Source organism: Jatropha curcas, chromosome 6 (genome assembly GCF_041381405.1).
Source record: "Jatropha curcas cultivar XTBG-Jc1 chromosome 6, XTBG_Jcur_1.0, whole genome shotgun sequence".
In the NCBI taxonomy this organism is placed as follows: domain Eukaryota; kingdom Viridiplantae; phylum Streptophyta; class Magnoliopsida; order Malpighiales; family Euphorbiaceae; genus Jatropha; species Jatropha curcas.
This window is the reverse complement of record NC_143156.1, coordinates 22,786,547-22,803,869: the sequence shown is the minus strand read 5'-3', so window position 1 is coordinate 22,803,869 and position 17,323 is coordinate 22,786,547. Positions and strand designations below refer to the sequence as shown.

Sequence of the window (17,323 nt, the reverse complement as noted above, 5' to 3'; positions counted from 1 at the left end):
TCGATCCTAATCAATCTAGTTCTATTTTTTGGGTATTTAAGGAGTTTCAATTTGATATTTTAGACAATTTAGGTTTCAATTTTTAATTATGCAACATATGTGATTTCACCCATAATTAATCGAAATTAACCGAATCGATGAGTGGTTTGGTTCCAAACAAATTTGAGGTGGTTTCAGTTTAAGAAAAAAATGAAATTTTGGTCTTCGATTTGGTTCGGAACCAAATATTGCATTTGCACGCCCCCATAACCGACTATTTACACACAAAGGTAAAGATTAACCAGCATTGTGGTGCGTGCGATGAAAGTTGGAGCTAGGGGCTGAGGTGAAAGTTGGAGTTGGGGCAGAGGGAGAACTAAGGGGTGCCTTGGCCTCCCAAGCTCTAAAAAAATTCTTAAATTTTCCATTAAAATAGTCCAATTTTCTTTTTGATCTCCTAACGTAAAGGAGGAAATTACTTGATTTTTTTTTTTTTTTTTTGGGTTTGCACATTTGTATTTCGACACTTGGGTCGGGATGAAATTCGTTGGAATTATTCCAATACTGGAGATTCTAAATTTTTCATCTCTTAACCTTGTATAAAGTTTACCTCGAGACACGGTCATTTATGTTGATTTAGCTTTTTAGTATTCAAGTGGAATGACTTTTTTTTTTTAATTTATAGAGAACCTAATACACTGGAATAATGTAGACTACACAATAGAGGTAGTTTAGCCGTGAACCATTCACTTCAAATCAAAAGAAAGAAAAATAATATCAAACAATTAAAGTCTACGAACAAGTCATTATCATGAGAATTTTATCGAATCACAGATACTTTTGTTGACAATATTTTTAGTCAATGCACAAGGATTATCATCAGATTCTTTTTTTTTTTTTTTTTTTTTTGTCATCAAATATTTTTTGTGGTTGAAATAGTTTCCTTTTCTGCGTATATATTCATACTTCTATTGTATTTTATGTAGTCTAGATGTTTCAAATTTCAATATATATTAGCTTTGTGCTCCAGTTTATTATATGAAGCACTTTCATCTCCTTCCCGTCTTTGCTTTACTCTGTGTGAGTATTAACTACTAATTAATTCTTTCCTTAATTTAGTTTCTTGAGAATATTTTATGTTTCTACATATATAACAAATTATTGCAGGTTTTTATCAGAGGGAGTAATGCTATTCTACCAGCACAGCTGTATTGGGAATCTATGCTACCAAATACTCCATTGCCAAATGCTTTGCAAGAACTTTTAGAGCCTGCAGGATAGTTTGTTAATACATATTCTTTTTTCTATATTAATATGGCAAACAATCCATTTGAAAAAGTAGCTTTTGCTTATAAACTTGATTTTTACACTACCTTTTATGTGATATTCATAGACCTAAAATTATATAATTCTTGTTTATTTGTAATTGTAATCTAATAACAGAAGCAGCAGGAAACAGAAGTTCCTTTTCAGAATCAGAATATCGAGAGGATGGTGATAGTAATCATCACAGATTCCCTGTAGTTGGGTATTGGGCCGAATCGAAAAGTTTCAAGAAAAATGAGATATTCAATACAACTACTATATACTTCTTGAATAAGGATCTTGTTTCTGGCAAAAAGATGAACATTGTTTTTACAAAATCGACAAATGGGTCTAATTTTTTACCACATGAAATTGCAAAAATTATACCGTTTTCCAGCAAACGATTACCTGGAATTCTGAAGCATTTTTCAATAAAAGCGATGTCAAAAGAAGCTGAAATAATGAAGCAAACGATCAATGAATGTGAGGCACCAGGGATTACAGGAGAAGACAAGTATTGTGCTATATCTTTAGAGTCATTGGTGGATTATGTCATTGCAAAATTTGGAAAAAACGTTGAAGTATTTACTAATGAAGCAAAAGAAGAGAAAGTAAAACAAGAGTATACTATTTTAAAAGGAATCAAAATGATGGGTGACAAGCAAATTGTCTGCCATAAGGAGAGATACGCATATGCTGTTTTTTACTGCCACGGAATTATGAACACGAATGTTTATATGATTCCTTTGGTGGGTGCTGATGGCTCGAAAGCTAAAGCACTTATTGTTTGCCACTTAGATACATCAGCTTGGAACCCAAAGCATTTTGCCTTTCAGGTCCTCCATGTTAAACCAGGACGTCCACCGGTTTGTCATTTCCTTAATAGTGATACTATTGTTTGGGTTCCAAACTAAAACAAAAGATTCTTCATTTCTGTTAGCCATAAAAAATTGTAGCTATTTAGTGAAACATTTTGTACAATAATGGCATCAACTTGAGTGGATGTTGTTGCGCTTTTCTTTCAACTTTCAGGTTTGGCATTTACATGATTATAATAAGTGGATTTTCTTTTTCTAAGAGTTGAGAGTATTTTTGAACTAGCTTAACTTGAGCCTAAGGTAGCGTTTGATGAAATTAAAAATCTAAGTGTTAGAAAAGTTAAGAGCTAAATTGGACGCATTTAACAATATAAATATTAAAATCCTAAAATTGCAAAGTTGTTTTGAAAGCCCATAAATGTCACAACTTGTGCCTAGATTTACAATAAATCATAAGATAAATTAATTAATGCTGAGATAAAAAGCTTATTATTCAGAAGAAAATGCTGAGATAGAAAGAAAACTAAAAATAAATAAATGTGTCAATATCAATCTTGTCCTATTTGTATATGTTGCGCTTATATGTATTTAATTTTAACTCTAATTGCATCCATCCCATCCTTAATAGCAGCTTAGATATTCCATTTATGTTAGGTTTTTCTTTTAATTATTATTGTCCTATTTGTTTAATGTAATGTCTTTGATTACATTAATTTAACATAGATTTATTAATTTGCTTCCTTTTTCTTTCTTTTCTCTTTTTTTTTTTTCTCTTAACAGAAAAAAAAATGTATTTGAAGGAAATATTGCATTAATTAGATATCATCTTTATAAGCTTAATGGCAGGATGTTATAAAAGGAAATATTGCATCTTTTACCTAAGAAAAATGTATTTGAAGTCTATATTACCAAACACTTCCATGCCAAGGACTAAAAGATGTTTTACTACAATCCGGTTACTTACTGTTTTTCTTTTTCTTTTTCTTCTATGTTCATTTGAGAAACAATCCGCTAACCAAATATGATCTAATTGATTTTCTCACATCTTATAGAAGATTTAAAAAGTGGGAGGTATCAAGTTTGAGTCACCTCCACCATAAAAATTACACTATATAACGATCTAAAGCGAGAAGAAAATTTTTTCACCAAAATACCCTCTTCCTCTCCTCTCTTTGATTGTTTGTTTACTGAGAAAATAGCTTTCATCTAAGAAAATCAACAAGGACAAACATAAGAACTAAAATCTCTCCAATTTCCAAAATCAAGAACCAATCACCACCCCAAAAGGTTTCGCTTACAAAATGAAATAAGTTAGAGTTTGGAAAAGACTAGAATTTTAATGAGAAAATTAAATTATAGTTTTTTGGAGAAGATAGTATTAGGATTATTAGATGGTAAAATTATTTATACATATAATTAGTTGCATCTAAATATTTATATTCTCAATAAACAAAATACGAGAGTTTATTTTTTACCCAAATCCCAAATCTCATCATGGTATCAGAGCTTATTTCTCTCTCCCAAAAAGTAAAAACAAAAACAGTTACTCAGATTTGTTTCATATTTTCCTCTACTTTTTTGTGTTTTCTATTGTTTTCTTCCTCTATTGAATCAATAGTTTATGGTTGCTTTATCGGTTTTTCCAGATTCGTTCAAGTTTCTTTCTTGGTTTTCTTATTCCAAGTACTTTCATTTTTCTCCATTTCATTCTTTTCAATCGATTTGTTCTTTCGTATATCATGTGGGAGAATAAATCAAATCATCGTTTCATTCATTTAACTTGTTGATTTCATTGATGCCATTTCAATTCGATTGAATATTGTCTTAGTTTCTAGTTGGGTTTGCCGGAAATTTGATTCTACATTTTCTTTTGGAATTTACCTTCATTGATTTGCCTTTGAGATTATTCTCTTATGTTTATAATATTTGCCTCTACTTTGAGGTTTATTGGTCAATTAATTTCGATTTTAGGGTTTTAATCCCTCTTATTACCATTGATTCTAGTGCTTTTATTCGGTATAAATTTGATTTGTGCTTAGATTCAATAGAATCAAGCATTACCTTGATTGATTTGTGGAGTGTTTCCACTTTATCTTATCATTGATTACTTGATATGTGGAGTATTTCCAGTTTGATGACCTGATATTTGGATTGGTCTTTTGAATTTGTTAAACTTGACCGTTGATCATTGTTAATCTCTTCATACTTGTAAATCTCTTCTTTCACGCTCAAACTCAAGATCATCTCCTTCAGCCACCGGTTTCTTCTTTTTTTATATCTCCTGTTGTTTATTTTCTGTTTGGCAACCTGAAATTACCTCAGTAAAACATAAAAAAATCCATGGCTTTTATGATATGGCTTTTATATACGTTACCCACAACTCAAACTCCTCAACCACCTATTTTTGAACCTAGAAAGTCCACTAGGACCATCAAACGACCTCAATGTCAGCCGGCACCTTCTTTACGGCAGTCAACGCATGCATGCATCCGCAATTAATGTTGTACCTGTTATTCACACTAGCCACATACTTTATCCAAAGTTCTCACCTATAATCATTTATCCTCTTCTTATCAACCTTACACTTTTTCTGTTAATTCTTGCATTGAACCTAAGACATATCATCAAGCAGTTAAATCTAAAGAATGGCAGGATGCCATGTCTACAGAGCTTCAAGCTCTTGAAGCTAATAATACTTGGGAAATTGTGTCTTTACCTTTTGATAAGCATACTATTAGTTATAAACGGGTGTATAAGATAAAACACCATAGTGATGGGACTATAGAGAGGTATGAAGCGAGATTAGTGGGTAAACACCATAGTGATTATACAGTAGGGGTAGTTTCGCTATGAACCATTAAAATCAAAATTAAAGTCTACGAACAAGTCTTTATCATGAGAATTTTTCAACCGAATCACAGACACTTTTGTGGACAATATTTTTATCATCAAATTCTTTTTTTTTTTTATCATCAAATTTTTTGTGGTTGAAATCGTTTCTTTTTCTGCGTTTATATCCATACTTCTATTGTATTTTATGTAGTCTAGATGTTTCAAATTTCAATATATTAATTGCTTTGTGCTCCAGTTTACTATATGAAGCACTTTCATCTCCTTTCCGTCTTTGCTTTACTCTGTGTGAGTATTAACTACTAATTAATTCTTTACTTAATTTAGTTTCTTGAGAATATTTTATGGTTCTACATATATAACAAATTATTGCAGGTTTTTATCAGAGGGAGTAATGCTATTCTACCAGCAGAGCTGTATTGGGAATCCATGCTACCAAATACTCCATTGCCAAATGCTTTGCAAGAACTTTTAGAGCCTGCAGGTTAGTTAGTTAATACATCTTCTTTTTTCTATATTAATATGGCAAACGATCGATTTGAAAAAGTACCTTTTGCTTATAAACTTGATTTTTACACTACATTTTATGTGATATTCATAGACCTAAAATTATATAATTCTTGTTTATTTGTAATTGTAATATAATAACAGAAGCAGCAGGAAACAGAAGTTCCTTTTCAGAATCAGAATTGCAAGCTGGTACTCAAAGTGGTCAGAAAGCAACCTATGGAGTTGGGTATTGGGCCGAATCGAAAAATTTCAAGAAAAATGAGACATTCAATACAACTACTATATACTTCTTGAATAACTATCTTGTTTCTGGCAAAAAGATGAACATTGTTTTTACAAAATCTACAAATGGGTCTAGTTTTTTACCACATGAAATTGCAAAAATTATACCCTTTTCCAGCAAAAGATTTCCTGAAATTCTGAAGCATTTTTTAATAAAACCGATGCAAAAGAAGCTGAAATAATGAAGCAAACGATCAAAGAATGTGAGGCACCGGGGATTACAGGAGAAGACAAGTATTGTGCTATATCTTTAGAGTCATTGGTGGATTATATCATTGCAAAATTTGGAAAAAATGTTGAAGTATTTACTAATGAAGCAAAAGAAGAGAATGTAAATCAACAGTATACTGTTTTAAAAGGAATCAAAATGATGGGTGACAAGCAAATTGTATGCCATAAGGAGAGATACGCATATGCTGTTTTTTACTGCCACAGAATTATGAACACGAATGTTTATATGATTCCTTTGGTGGGTGCTGATGGCTCGAAAGCTAAAGCACTAGTTGTTTGCCACTTAGATACATCAGCTTGGAACCCAAAGCATTTTGCCTTTCAGGTCCTCAATGTTAAACCAGGAGGTCCACCGGTTTGTCATTTCCTTAATAGTGATACTATTGTTTGGGTTCCAAACTAAAACAAAAGATTCTTCATTTCTGTTAGCCATAAAAAATTGTAGCTATTTAGTGAAACATTTCTGTTGTTGCGCTTTTCTTTCAACTTTCAGGTTTGGCATTTGCATGATTATAATAAGTGGATTTTCTTTTTCTAAGAGTTGAGAGTATTTTTGAACTAGCTTAACTTGAGACTAAGGTAGTGTTTGATGAAATTAAAAATCTAAGTGTTAGAAAAGTTAAGAGCTAAATTGGAAGCATTTAACAATATAAATATTAAAATCCTAAAATTGCAAAGTTGTTTTGAAAGCCCATAAATGTCACAACTTGTGCCAAGATTTACAATAAATCATAAGATAAATTAATTAATGCTGAGATAAAAAGCTTATTGTTCAGAAGAAAATGTTGAGATAGAAAGAAAACTAAAAATAAATAAATGTGTCAATATCAATCTTGTCCTATTTGCATATGTTGTGCTTATATGTATTTAATTTTAACTCTAATTGCATCATATCCCATCCTTAATAGCAGCTTAGATATTCCATTTATGATAGGTTTTTCTTTTAATTATTATCGTTATTTATATCAGATGAGCTATTAGGCTATGTTTGATGAATCATAATAAAATGTAATAAAAGCATTTGATTACACTAATTTAACATAGATTTATTAATTTGCTTCCTTTTTCTTCCTTTTCTCTTTTTTTTTTTTTTTTTTTTTTTTTCTCTTAACAAGTGAGCATTAATTAGATATCTCCTTTATAAGCTTAATGGCAGGATGTTATAAAAGGAAATATTGCATCTTTTACCTAAGAAAAATGTATTTGAAGTCTATATTACCAAACACTTCCATGCCAAGGACTAAAAGATGTTTTACTACAATCCGGTTGCTTACTGTTTTTCTTTTTCTTTTTCTTCTATGTTCATTTGAGAAACAATCCGCTAACCAAATATGATCTAATTGATTTTCTCACATCTTATAGAAGATTTAAAAAGTGGGAGGTATCAAGTTTGAGTCACCTCCACCATAAAAATTACACTATATAACGATCTAAAGCGAGAAGAAAATTTTTTCACCAAAATACCCTCTTCCTCTCCTCTCTTTGATTGTTTGTTTACTGAGAAAATAGCTTTCATCTAAGAAAATCAACAAGGACAAACATAAGAACTAAAATCTCTCCAATTTCCAAAATCAAGAACCAATCACCACCCCAAAAGGTTTCGCTTACAAAATGAAATAAGTTAGAGTTTGGAAAAGACTAGAATTTTAATGAGAAAATTAAATTATAGTTTTTTGGAGAAGATAGTATTAGGATTATTAGATGGTAAAATTATTTATACATATAATTAGTTGCATCTAAATATTTATATTCTCAATAAACAAAATAGAGAGTTTATTTTTTACCCAAATACCAAATCTCATCATGGTATCAGAGCTTTTTTTCTCTCTCCCAAAAAGTAAAAACAAAAACAGTTACTTAGATTTGTTTCATATTTTCCTCTACTTTCTTGTGTTTTCTATTGTTTTCTTCCTCTATTGAATCAATAGTTTATGGTTTCTTTATCGATTTTTCCAGATTCGTTTAAGTTTCTTTCTTGGTTTTCTTATTCCAATTACTTTCTTTTTTCTCCATTTCATTCTTTTCAATCGATTTATTCTTTCGTATATCATGTGGAAGGATAAATCAAATCATTGTTATCCATCCAAATCAGAGGTTAGTCTCTTCATCGTTTCATTCATTTAACTTGTTGATTTCATTGATGCCATTTCAATTCGATTGAATATTGTCTTAGTTTCTAGTTGAGTTTGCCAGAAATTTTTACTTTGATTCTACATTTTCTTTTGGAATTTACCTTCATTGATTTGCCTTTGAGATTGTTCTCTTATGTTTATAATATTTGCCTCTACTTTGAGGTTTATTGGTCAATTAATTTCGATTTTAGTGTTTTAATCCCTCTTATTACCATTGATTCTAGTGTTTTTATTCGGTATACATTTGATTTGTGCTTAGATTCAATAGAATCAAGCATTGCCTTGATTGATTTGTGGAGTGTTTCCACTTTATCTTATCATTGATTACTTGATATGTGGAGTATTTCCAGTTTGATGACCTGATATTTGCATTGGTCTTTTGAATTTGTTAACCTTGACAGTTGATCATTGTTAATCTCTTCGTAATTGTAAATCTCTTCTTTCATGCTCAAACTCAAAATCATCTCATTCAGCCACCGGTTTCTTCCTTTTTTATATCTCCTGTTGTTTACTTTCTGTTTGGCAACCTGAAATTACCACAGTAAAACATAAAAAAAATCCATGGCTTTTATGATATGGCTTTTATATACTTTACCCACTGCTCAAATTCCTCAACCACCTATTTTTCAACCTAGAAAGTCCACTAGGACCATCAAACGACCTCAATAGCTGCAGGATTATCAATGTGAGCTGGTACCTTCTTTACGCCAGTCAACGCATGCATGCATCCGCAATTAATGTTGTACTGTTATTCACACTAGCCACATACTTTATCCACAGTTCTCACCTATAATCATTTATCCTATTCTTATCAACCTTACACTTTTTCTGTTAATTCTTGCATTGGACCTAAGACATATCATCAAGCAGTTAAATCTAAAGAATGGCAGGATGCCATGTCTACAGAGCTTCAAGCTCTTGAAGCTAATAATACTTGGGAAATTTTGTCTTTACCTTTTGATAAGCATACTATTAGCTGTAAACGGGTGTATAAGATAAAACACCATAGTGATGGGACTATAGAGAGGTATACAGCGAGATTAGTGGGTAAAGGCTATACTCAACAGGAAGGGTAGATTATTTTGAAACTTTTTCTTATGAGGGCTTTGTTGGCCATTGACCATTGTTACTGTTAATTAAATAATTGGGTATTTGGAGCAGTTAGATATAAATAATGCTTTTCTTCGTGGCGATTTACACGAAGAAGTCTATATGGATTTACCACTTTCCACTTTCATCGGCTCGTTCTTCTTTGTCTGGACCTGTTTGCAGATTCACTATGTCTCTTTATAGTCTCAAGCAAGGCAGTAGACAATGGCATGCCAAGTTGTCTTCTGCTCTTCTATCCAAAGGATTTTCTCAAGCTTATTCTGATTCTTCTTTATTTTTGAAAAAGTCAGGAGTTACACTTCTCATTTTTCTAGTTTATGTTGATGATGTTATTCTTCCAAGCAATGATTATTCTGAAATTGCAGCCATGAAACCTTTCTTACATGATTACTTCAAAATAAAATATCTTGGTAAATTGAAATACTTTCTTGGATTTGAGGCGGCAAGAACTTCTTCAGGTATTAATCTTTGTCAAAGAAAGTATAAGCTTGATTTGCCTGCACACTACTGTTGGCTCAAGGGTCAAATCTCGGATTTTGATGATTAATACAAAAATAAATAAATTTAAATTATATTATTTGTGCTAATTTTATTTTATGCAGAATTTCTTTGGAAAGAAATCATACAAGGCAAGTCCTACATTGAGAGTGAAGATTTCGAAGATCCTAGTCATCTAGGCTTTTAGGAAACTTTGTAGGATAGAGAGAAAGGTTATATATGAGCACAAAAATCTTTTTCTCTCTCAAAAGTATTTTCGGAATTTTTTTTTTAATAAATTCCTTTATTTTATTTTTTCAAAAAAAAAATATTCCTTTAAATCGAAAAGATTTATTTTCCTAAAACTAAAGAGATTTCTTCTCTAAAATTTTTGGTAATAAAATCTTTCACTCTTTCGGAAATATTTTCTTTGAAAGATCTAAAGTATTTTAAAATTATTCTCTTACCTTAAAAATAAAGGAAAATCTTTTTCGGTTTTGGTAAATGCATCTATCCGCAAATAATTCTTTCCAAAATAAATGCTGTCAAAAATCTTTTCTAAAGGAAAGTGAAAATCGGGTTTTATTCTCTTACCAAAAAGGATGAAATAATTTTTGGTAACAAAGATTCTCACATCTTCTAAAATAAGGAAAGAAGATATTCTGTTTTCAATCTCTTTCCAAAAGTGACAGCTTCCTTGTTTCCTATATATAAAGGAACATTCACGCCTTAAACATTTGGTGAAGTAAGAGTAATTGTTTTAAGAGCACTCACTCTCATTGAACGAATCTTTTTCTCTCAAAACTTACTCTACCCCCATTTTCTTTTCATCTCTACAAATAACGTCTTCAATATTTAAAGTGAAAAGAATTTTTACAATTTCTTTTTGAAAAACAATTCTGTGTTCTAATCGATTTTCTAATCTGATAAAATTGTTTTTCTTGTGCTTATATAGGTGTTTCTTTCTGTCTATTTAGAATCTGTATTCTACAGTAGACAGGCTCTTTATTTTGTTAAACTTTTGAGTGTAATAGCTTAGGTTAGAAGCTATTGAGATAGAGGTTATCAAGCGACTTTCTCCATGTGTGGGACAGCAATGTCTTGAATTGAGTTTTCTGTACTCTACCAAAAACAGAAAGGGTTGAGGTTAACTAGAACCTTTGGAAAATCTAGTGGGACAAAAAGGTAGATCTAGGTTGTTGATCTATTTGCCTTGTACTGTTTGTTTGTCTCTTACCCTTTAAAAGAGATAACTTAGTGGAGGATCTCAAGATGCGTCTTGGGGAGTGGATGTAGGCGAGTTAGTGCCGAACCACTATAACTCTCGGTGTTGATCTCTTTATTTCTGAAGTTTGGTTGATACTGTCTCTTTCACACTCTTGTTTAATTTTTAGAAACGCTGAAATTGTTAATATTCAGATGTTCTAAAACGACAATAAGTTTCATCTATTCTAAACGTTAGAACTCTGGTATTCTAATATAGTGAATATACAATGTTCTAACTGTTGTTCTATTTCCAGTATAATTCACTGTTTGGGTTTCTATTTTTGTTTTCTAAACTTTATGAGGATGTTCTTATCCTGATAACTCTTCATCATAAAGTTACTTTAACATTTGATTAAGACTCTGTGAAGAAGTTCTAATAACTATCTTTCACATAGTGTTATATGGTCTTGCAAACTTTATGAGGAAGTTCTGAGTTCAATAACTTTCCTTCATAAAGAAGCTCTGATATTGTACAAGTCAGTGTGAAGTTGTTCTAATCAATAGCTGCACTTTGCACAGACTTTCTATATCTAAAATTAGAACATTTTGAGGAGATTCTAATCCATATTCTACTCTCACAAAGTTCTGTGTGTTTTTTCGCTGCACTTAGAATTCTAATTCTTGTTTAGAATTTCTAAAATTTATTTCAGTTTTTAGAAAACCCAATTCACCCCCCCTCCTTGGGTTGTGCCATACACATTCGGGACCCACAATCTGGTATCAGAGCCTTGGCTCTTGACTTACCGAAGCTTAATCGCTTAAGAGATAAGATCCCATGGCAACCCCACTTCCTCTTTCTACTCTAGAAGGACAATTTGTTTCTAGACCTCCTTTGTTCAATGGCTCCAATTACTCTTACTGGAAAACTAGAATGGAGAATTTTATGAAATCAGTTGATATAAATTGTTGGAGAAATGTTATAACTGGTCCTCGCATTCCCATGAAAACTGTAGGAGATGAGCTAGTTAGAAAAACTGAAGAAGAATATACCGATGGTGACTGGAATGATATTGCTGTAAATGCAAAGGCAATTAATATTCTTCATTGTGCTCTAGATGCAACTGAGTATAACAAAGTGTCTGGATGCAAATCTGCAACAGAGGTATGGGAAAAACTTAAAGTAACCTATGAGGGTACAGACAGGGTAAAAGAATCCAGAATAAATATCCTTTGGAGAGAATATGAAATGTTTAGTATGAAAGAAGGAGAAACTATTGCAGAACTAAATTCTAGATTTACTAATATAGTTAATCCTTTGAGAACTCTCGGAAAGGAAATTTCAGAAGATGAGCTTGTTAAGAAAATCCTTAGAATTCTACCTAGAAAATGGGATTCTATAGGAACTGTTATGAATTACAAAGAGACTCCCGTCACGTATGATTATCTAATAGGAGCTCTTGTCTCAGAAGAAATGAAATCTTCCTTAACAACGGAAGATAAGAAAACGAAAGGACTGGCTTTGAGGGTAGACTCTAGTAAAGAAAGTTCTTCTGATCTTGACAGTGATGATTTAGCACTTGTTGCTAAGAGATTTAAAAAGTTCTATCGAAAAGGTGGAAGGCCACAGAAAAAGTTCAACAAAAAGAACTTTCCATCTAAAAATAATAACTTGTCCAAGAAAGAACCTTCTGAAGTGGTTTGTTATGAATGCAACAAACCTGGACATATTAAGCCAAACTGTCCTAAATTGAAAAAGAAGTCAACGAAAGAGAAGCTGAAGCAGGCTCTCGTAGCTGCTTGGAGTGATTCAGATGATTCTAATCCTGAAAGCCACGATGATCAGGAAGAAATTGCTAATATTTGTCTGATGGCTACTATCGACTCTGAATCTAAAGAAATCAGCACTCTGACTTCAACACAGAAAGCTGGAATCAACGAGACAAATGCAACGATCCATGAGAATGATGAAAGCACTGTAAGTATTTCTGAACCAGAATCAGAAAGTGATCTTCTAAATACTTACAATAATCTTTGCAATGAGTTTGAAAAACTTGTTAGAAAGCATAAAGTTCTAAAGAAAAATTTCAGAAAATTAAAATCTGAAAGTAACCATTTAAAAGATGCTTTCAGATTCTTATTTCCTCAGTAGATTCTAATCTCTTACTCAATTATTCACCCCTACGTACCCTTTCCATTTGTAATATAGAGTAAGTCCAGTGTGACTGCTGTATTTTGAGGCTCATTCAACGACAAAACCTCAAGTCAATTTTAAGGGAGAGGATTTCAAGTTTCAATCAGATGTCCAGTCCCAATTGCATTTGAGGGAGTGTTAAAAATCTCATATTCAATTTTCTCTTAGCAATAATATCATTTTTATTATTTTTAGAAAATCAAAAAGGTCACATAATTTCGCCTAAACTTAAACTAAATTTTCTTTTTAGTCCTTAAATTTTGTATATTTTAATTTCTCAAAAGATATGATAATTTTTATTCTTTTTCTGCCAAATGGAAAAGTTGGGTCTCTGAGCCATTATATTATAGGGAACGAAAAATTATTGTGTGTTCTGTTGTTTTCTAGGATAATACTAAAGGACCAATCAAATAGTTATATATCGCCATCAAAAATAATAATAAAATCAAAATAATATGGTCAAATTTCACATGTTAGATTTATTTATTTTTAGGCACACTGATAACAAAATTCTTTAACATATGTTGTCTGCATTAGTAATTCCTTTTACATAGTACAAAAATTGCTAGATTTGTCAATACAGAAAGCTTAGCATAACAAAAATAAAAACGTTAGTACCATTTGCTTGACAATTCAAAATAAATTAATTAATGCTGACATTGAAAGCTTAGTAAAAACAATATTGAGATAGAAAAAGAAAAGTAGCAGCTTAATTAGATATTCCAATTCTTATATATTTCAACTAGAGTTGTTTGCTGTATTTTATGTAAGTAATAGTCAATTCCATTGAATAATAACGGCTTAATCTATAAATTTATCCATGAAGTTTATATGATTTGGCTTGTGGTATCTTCAAGTTTGCAAAGATCTATTATAACTCTACACTTTTACATTTAAGTGATAATTATACCTTTCGTCAAAATAGAATATAAAAATATAGAGTCATAATTAAACTTTTAGCAAAGTTATTTCATTTCGGCGAATGCATAATTGTTACTAAAATGTGAAAAACTATATAATTAAGATAGGTTCCTTGTAAACTTTAAGATGTCACAAAGTAAATAGTATAAACATCACGAGCAAATCTATGTATTTGAATAAAAATAAGCATATATAACTTTATGACCAACCAAACCATGTCTCCTTTTTCATATTCGACTATTTTTTTTGTCTTTTTTTTTTTTTCCGTTTTACTATGTTGTTTAGTCCAAATGAGCTATACTCTTATGTGATTCTTTCTGTCAAATAGAAATTGAGACTTTTGAGGTGTGTTCTGCCTTATTGTTTGAATTGTTGTTGGGAAAAATTATTTTATTAAAATAATATTTTCTCCGTTCCATTTTAATTGCAACATGTTATCTTCTCACAAGAATTAAAAAATGATGAGAATACATTGAGTTTTTAAAAATATATGGTAGAATATCTAAATTACGCTTCTTGAAATTAAAAGCTCCCTATTTAAGTTTGAAAACACTTAATAAATATGGTAAACTTAAAAAAAAAATTGATGTATTTTCAAAATCCTAAATGAGTACTTATAGTGGAACAATTTGCAGCTACTAAAGTGAAACGAGGAGTAATTAATTAAAGGTCATTACAATTTATTTTTAAGGTAAATAGAATAATAATCATCTATAAAAGTTGCAAAACAACAATACTTCAAAATGGTTTTTTTTTTTTTTCCCAGCAACATTAAATGATGATTTAAAAAGGAACAAAGGGCTTAGCAGGATCAATAAGTAGGGATAGAAGCAGTGCATGTATTTTAGAATATCCCCCCCACTCCGATCCATTTAAATAGGGTATGGGTAGTTATGCATGAGTTTTGGATGGATACAGATAGTGAAATTACTATCCGTAATGGATATGGATAGGGTGCGGGTCTTTGGATACCCGCTACTCACTATTGGATACCCACGGGTATCCTATCTACTATTAATAAAATTTATATTTTAAATAAGTTCATACTTGAATAGTTAAAATTCGCAGGTACCCTACCCGTATAAGGGTATTTTAAACGGATTTTGAACGGATACGGATAGTAAAAATCTAAACAAATTTGGATATGGGTACTTAAATGGATATTTAAATGGGTTTTAAACAGATAGGGATAGAAAATTTTAAATGGATATGGATACGGGTAGTTTAAATTTCGCGGATACTCGCCCCACTTTCATCCCTATCAGTAAGGTTAAATTTGAACTTTTAGGTCAATTTAGCCTTTGAACTTGTATAAAATGATTCAAAATATTCAATTTCACTTTTTAGGTCAATTTAACTTTTGAATCTGTTTTGATTTTTACAAATTAATGATTGATTTAATTTAACATGCTTGACTTTTTATCCCTTTTTGTCCTACACTAAAAACACCCCATATCAAACTTTTCCAACACTTATGAATATAAATTTAAAATCCATAAAAACAACATTTCTTGTAATATAATAAATTTATAAATTTTCATTATAACTTTAATTTATTCAATATGAAAAATACATAGATTTTATAAGCGATAATTCAGTAATAGAGGTTAATTTTAAAATATTCAAATTAATATATCTTTATAAACTCAAAATCATCGATCAAGATAACGAGAGATACAAGATACTTCATATATCATTTTTGTAGTTTTTACAATTAATTAATTTTTTAATAAATTAGTCAGCTCGATCCCAACTACAGTTTTAATGAATGTCTATATAATGATTTTTTTGCTGATATAAATTATATTTTTAAATTGAAATTTATTGAAAATACAAATTTAATCCCTGATTGCTAGGAAAGCCAAAAATTTTTACGTTGTCTCAAATGGATTTAAAAAAAAAAAGAAGAAATTGGAATTTTACTAAGTGCTAACCTAGCAAAATACACTACATGAGATTCTTTGGAGTTTTTCTAATAATAGATTTTTAGTATTTTTTTATTAAAAAATTATGCAATAGTTAAAAATACATTAAATGTTGGGAGTTTTAAAAAATTAAGCCAAATAATAAATAGCAGGAAGAAATAATTGCTAGTGGGTTTTTCATCAGAAATAAATCTGAAATGTTCAATTATTAAATTATGATCAGATAAAATTTCTACGATCAGTATTCGGTGAGTTTTTTTTTTTTTAAAAAAAAAGAAGTGAGCTTAATTTATTACTATCTAAACTCCTAACTACTTGTCACACTTAAGAAAGTACTATGTTCCAAAATATTAGTCACATTTGTGATTTCAAGAAATAGTAAATTTTTTTCCATATGTACCCTTTCTATATGACCAACAATTATTGCTTCAATTCCTCAAAAATTTTGGTGTTTGAATATATTAAAATAAGGGTAATATAGTCAATTTACTCAATATGTTATTACTCCCTCTATTCTCTTTATATAGAGATTATTGAATTTGCACACGGATTAAGATAGTAGTTTAACTAAATAGTTTTCTTAATTTATGCTTATTTTACCCCCTAAATAATATCAAATGGGCTCTTTAATTGATAGAGAGTAAACTCAAGCAGATGGATTGTGATTCGGTTGCTAATTCTTGCGCTATTATTTCTCGCGAGTTTTGTTTTTCTTTTGCGACCGCATAGCGACGAGATTGCGACCAACTTGGCGATAGATTAGAGATTGAAGGTGGTGCCCTCATTATTTTTTGTGGCACAATTTATTATGAGAATTTAGTGTTTTGTTGCGATCGAGTAGCCAGTAATTTGCGACCGATGTTTTGTGACCGACTTGGGCGGTCGCAAATCGGTCACAAAACTAGCATTTACAAAATGACATCGCCTCAATTAATATTGCTACTGATTTATTAAAGATTGCGACCGATGTGGTGGTCGAAAAATTTTAGGGCTTTATAAGCCCTTGGTCGAGATCAAACCCTCTTTCCCCCTCTTTTTTCCCCTCATTTTCTTCTTCTCCCTCTGCTACGACTGTTGTCTGTCGCCGGCTGCTGTGGGACCACTGGAGGTTGTGCCATTGCCGGAGAAGTCGCCCTCGACAGGTTAGTTCTTCTTCCTTCTACTTTCTCAGCTTTCTTTCTCCGTTTCTTATTTATACACTTTTTTTTTTTCATTTTCTGTGTTGTTTGCTAATTTTTTTAATTCGTTTATTGGTTTGATTGGTTTGATTATATAAGTGTGTGATTATATTGGTTGATTGGTTTGATTAGTATTATGGTTATTTTGTGAAATTTTGGTGTTATTTTTAGTAAATTTTGTGATTATATTAGTATTGTGATTATTTTT

The 17,323-nt window shown here is 30.9% G+C and overlaps 1 protein-coding gene and 1 pseudogene across 2 annotated transcripts; both read left to right on the top strand.

The window, feature by feature from the left end:
* The first annotated feature begins 1,002 nt into the window (after window positions 1-1,002).
* Window positions 1,003-2,309, top strand: LOC149495734 (BURP domain protein RD22-like). The gene is made up of 3 exons (XM_089722958.1): window positions 1,003-1,059; window positions 1,147-1,255; window positions 1,423-2,309. The coding sequence occupies exons 1-3, from the start codon at window positions 1,018-1,020 to the stop codon at window positions 2,196-2,198; spliced, it is 927 nt and encodes a 308-aa protein (XP_089579084.1). The 5' UTR covers window positions 1,003-1,017; the 3' UTR covers window positions 2,199-2,309.
* A 2,424-nt stretch (window positions 2,310-4,733) lies between these two features.
* LOC149495733 (BURP domain protein RD22-like) lies at window positions 4,734-6,461 on the top strand (annotated as a pseudogene). Its single transcript, XR_016321326.1, has 3 exons — window positions 4,734-5,240; window positions 5,328-5,436; window positions 5,604-6,461. The product of XR_016321326.1 is annotated as a BURP domain protein RD22-like (transcript).
* Window positions 6,462-17,323: the final 10,862 nt, after the last annotated feature.

Coding starts and splice junctions, on each gene's coding strand:
- LOC149495734 (XM_089722958.1), top strand. CDS start 1,018: ATGAAGCACTTTCATCTCCTTCCCGTCTTTGCTTTACTCTGT. Junction 1,060..1,146: donor CCGTCTTTGCTTTACTCTGT/GTGAGTATTAAC, acceptor AAATTATTGCAG/GTTTTTATCAGAGGGAGTAA. Junction 1,256..1,422: donor AGAACTTTTAGAGCCTGCAG/GATAGTTTGTTA, acceptor ATCTAATAACAG/AAGCAGCAGGAAACAGAAGT.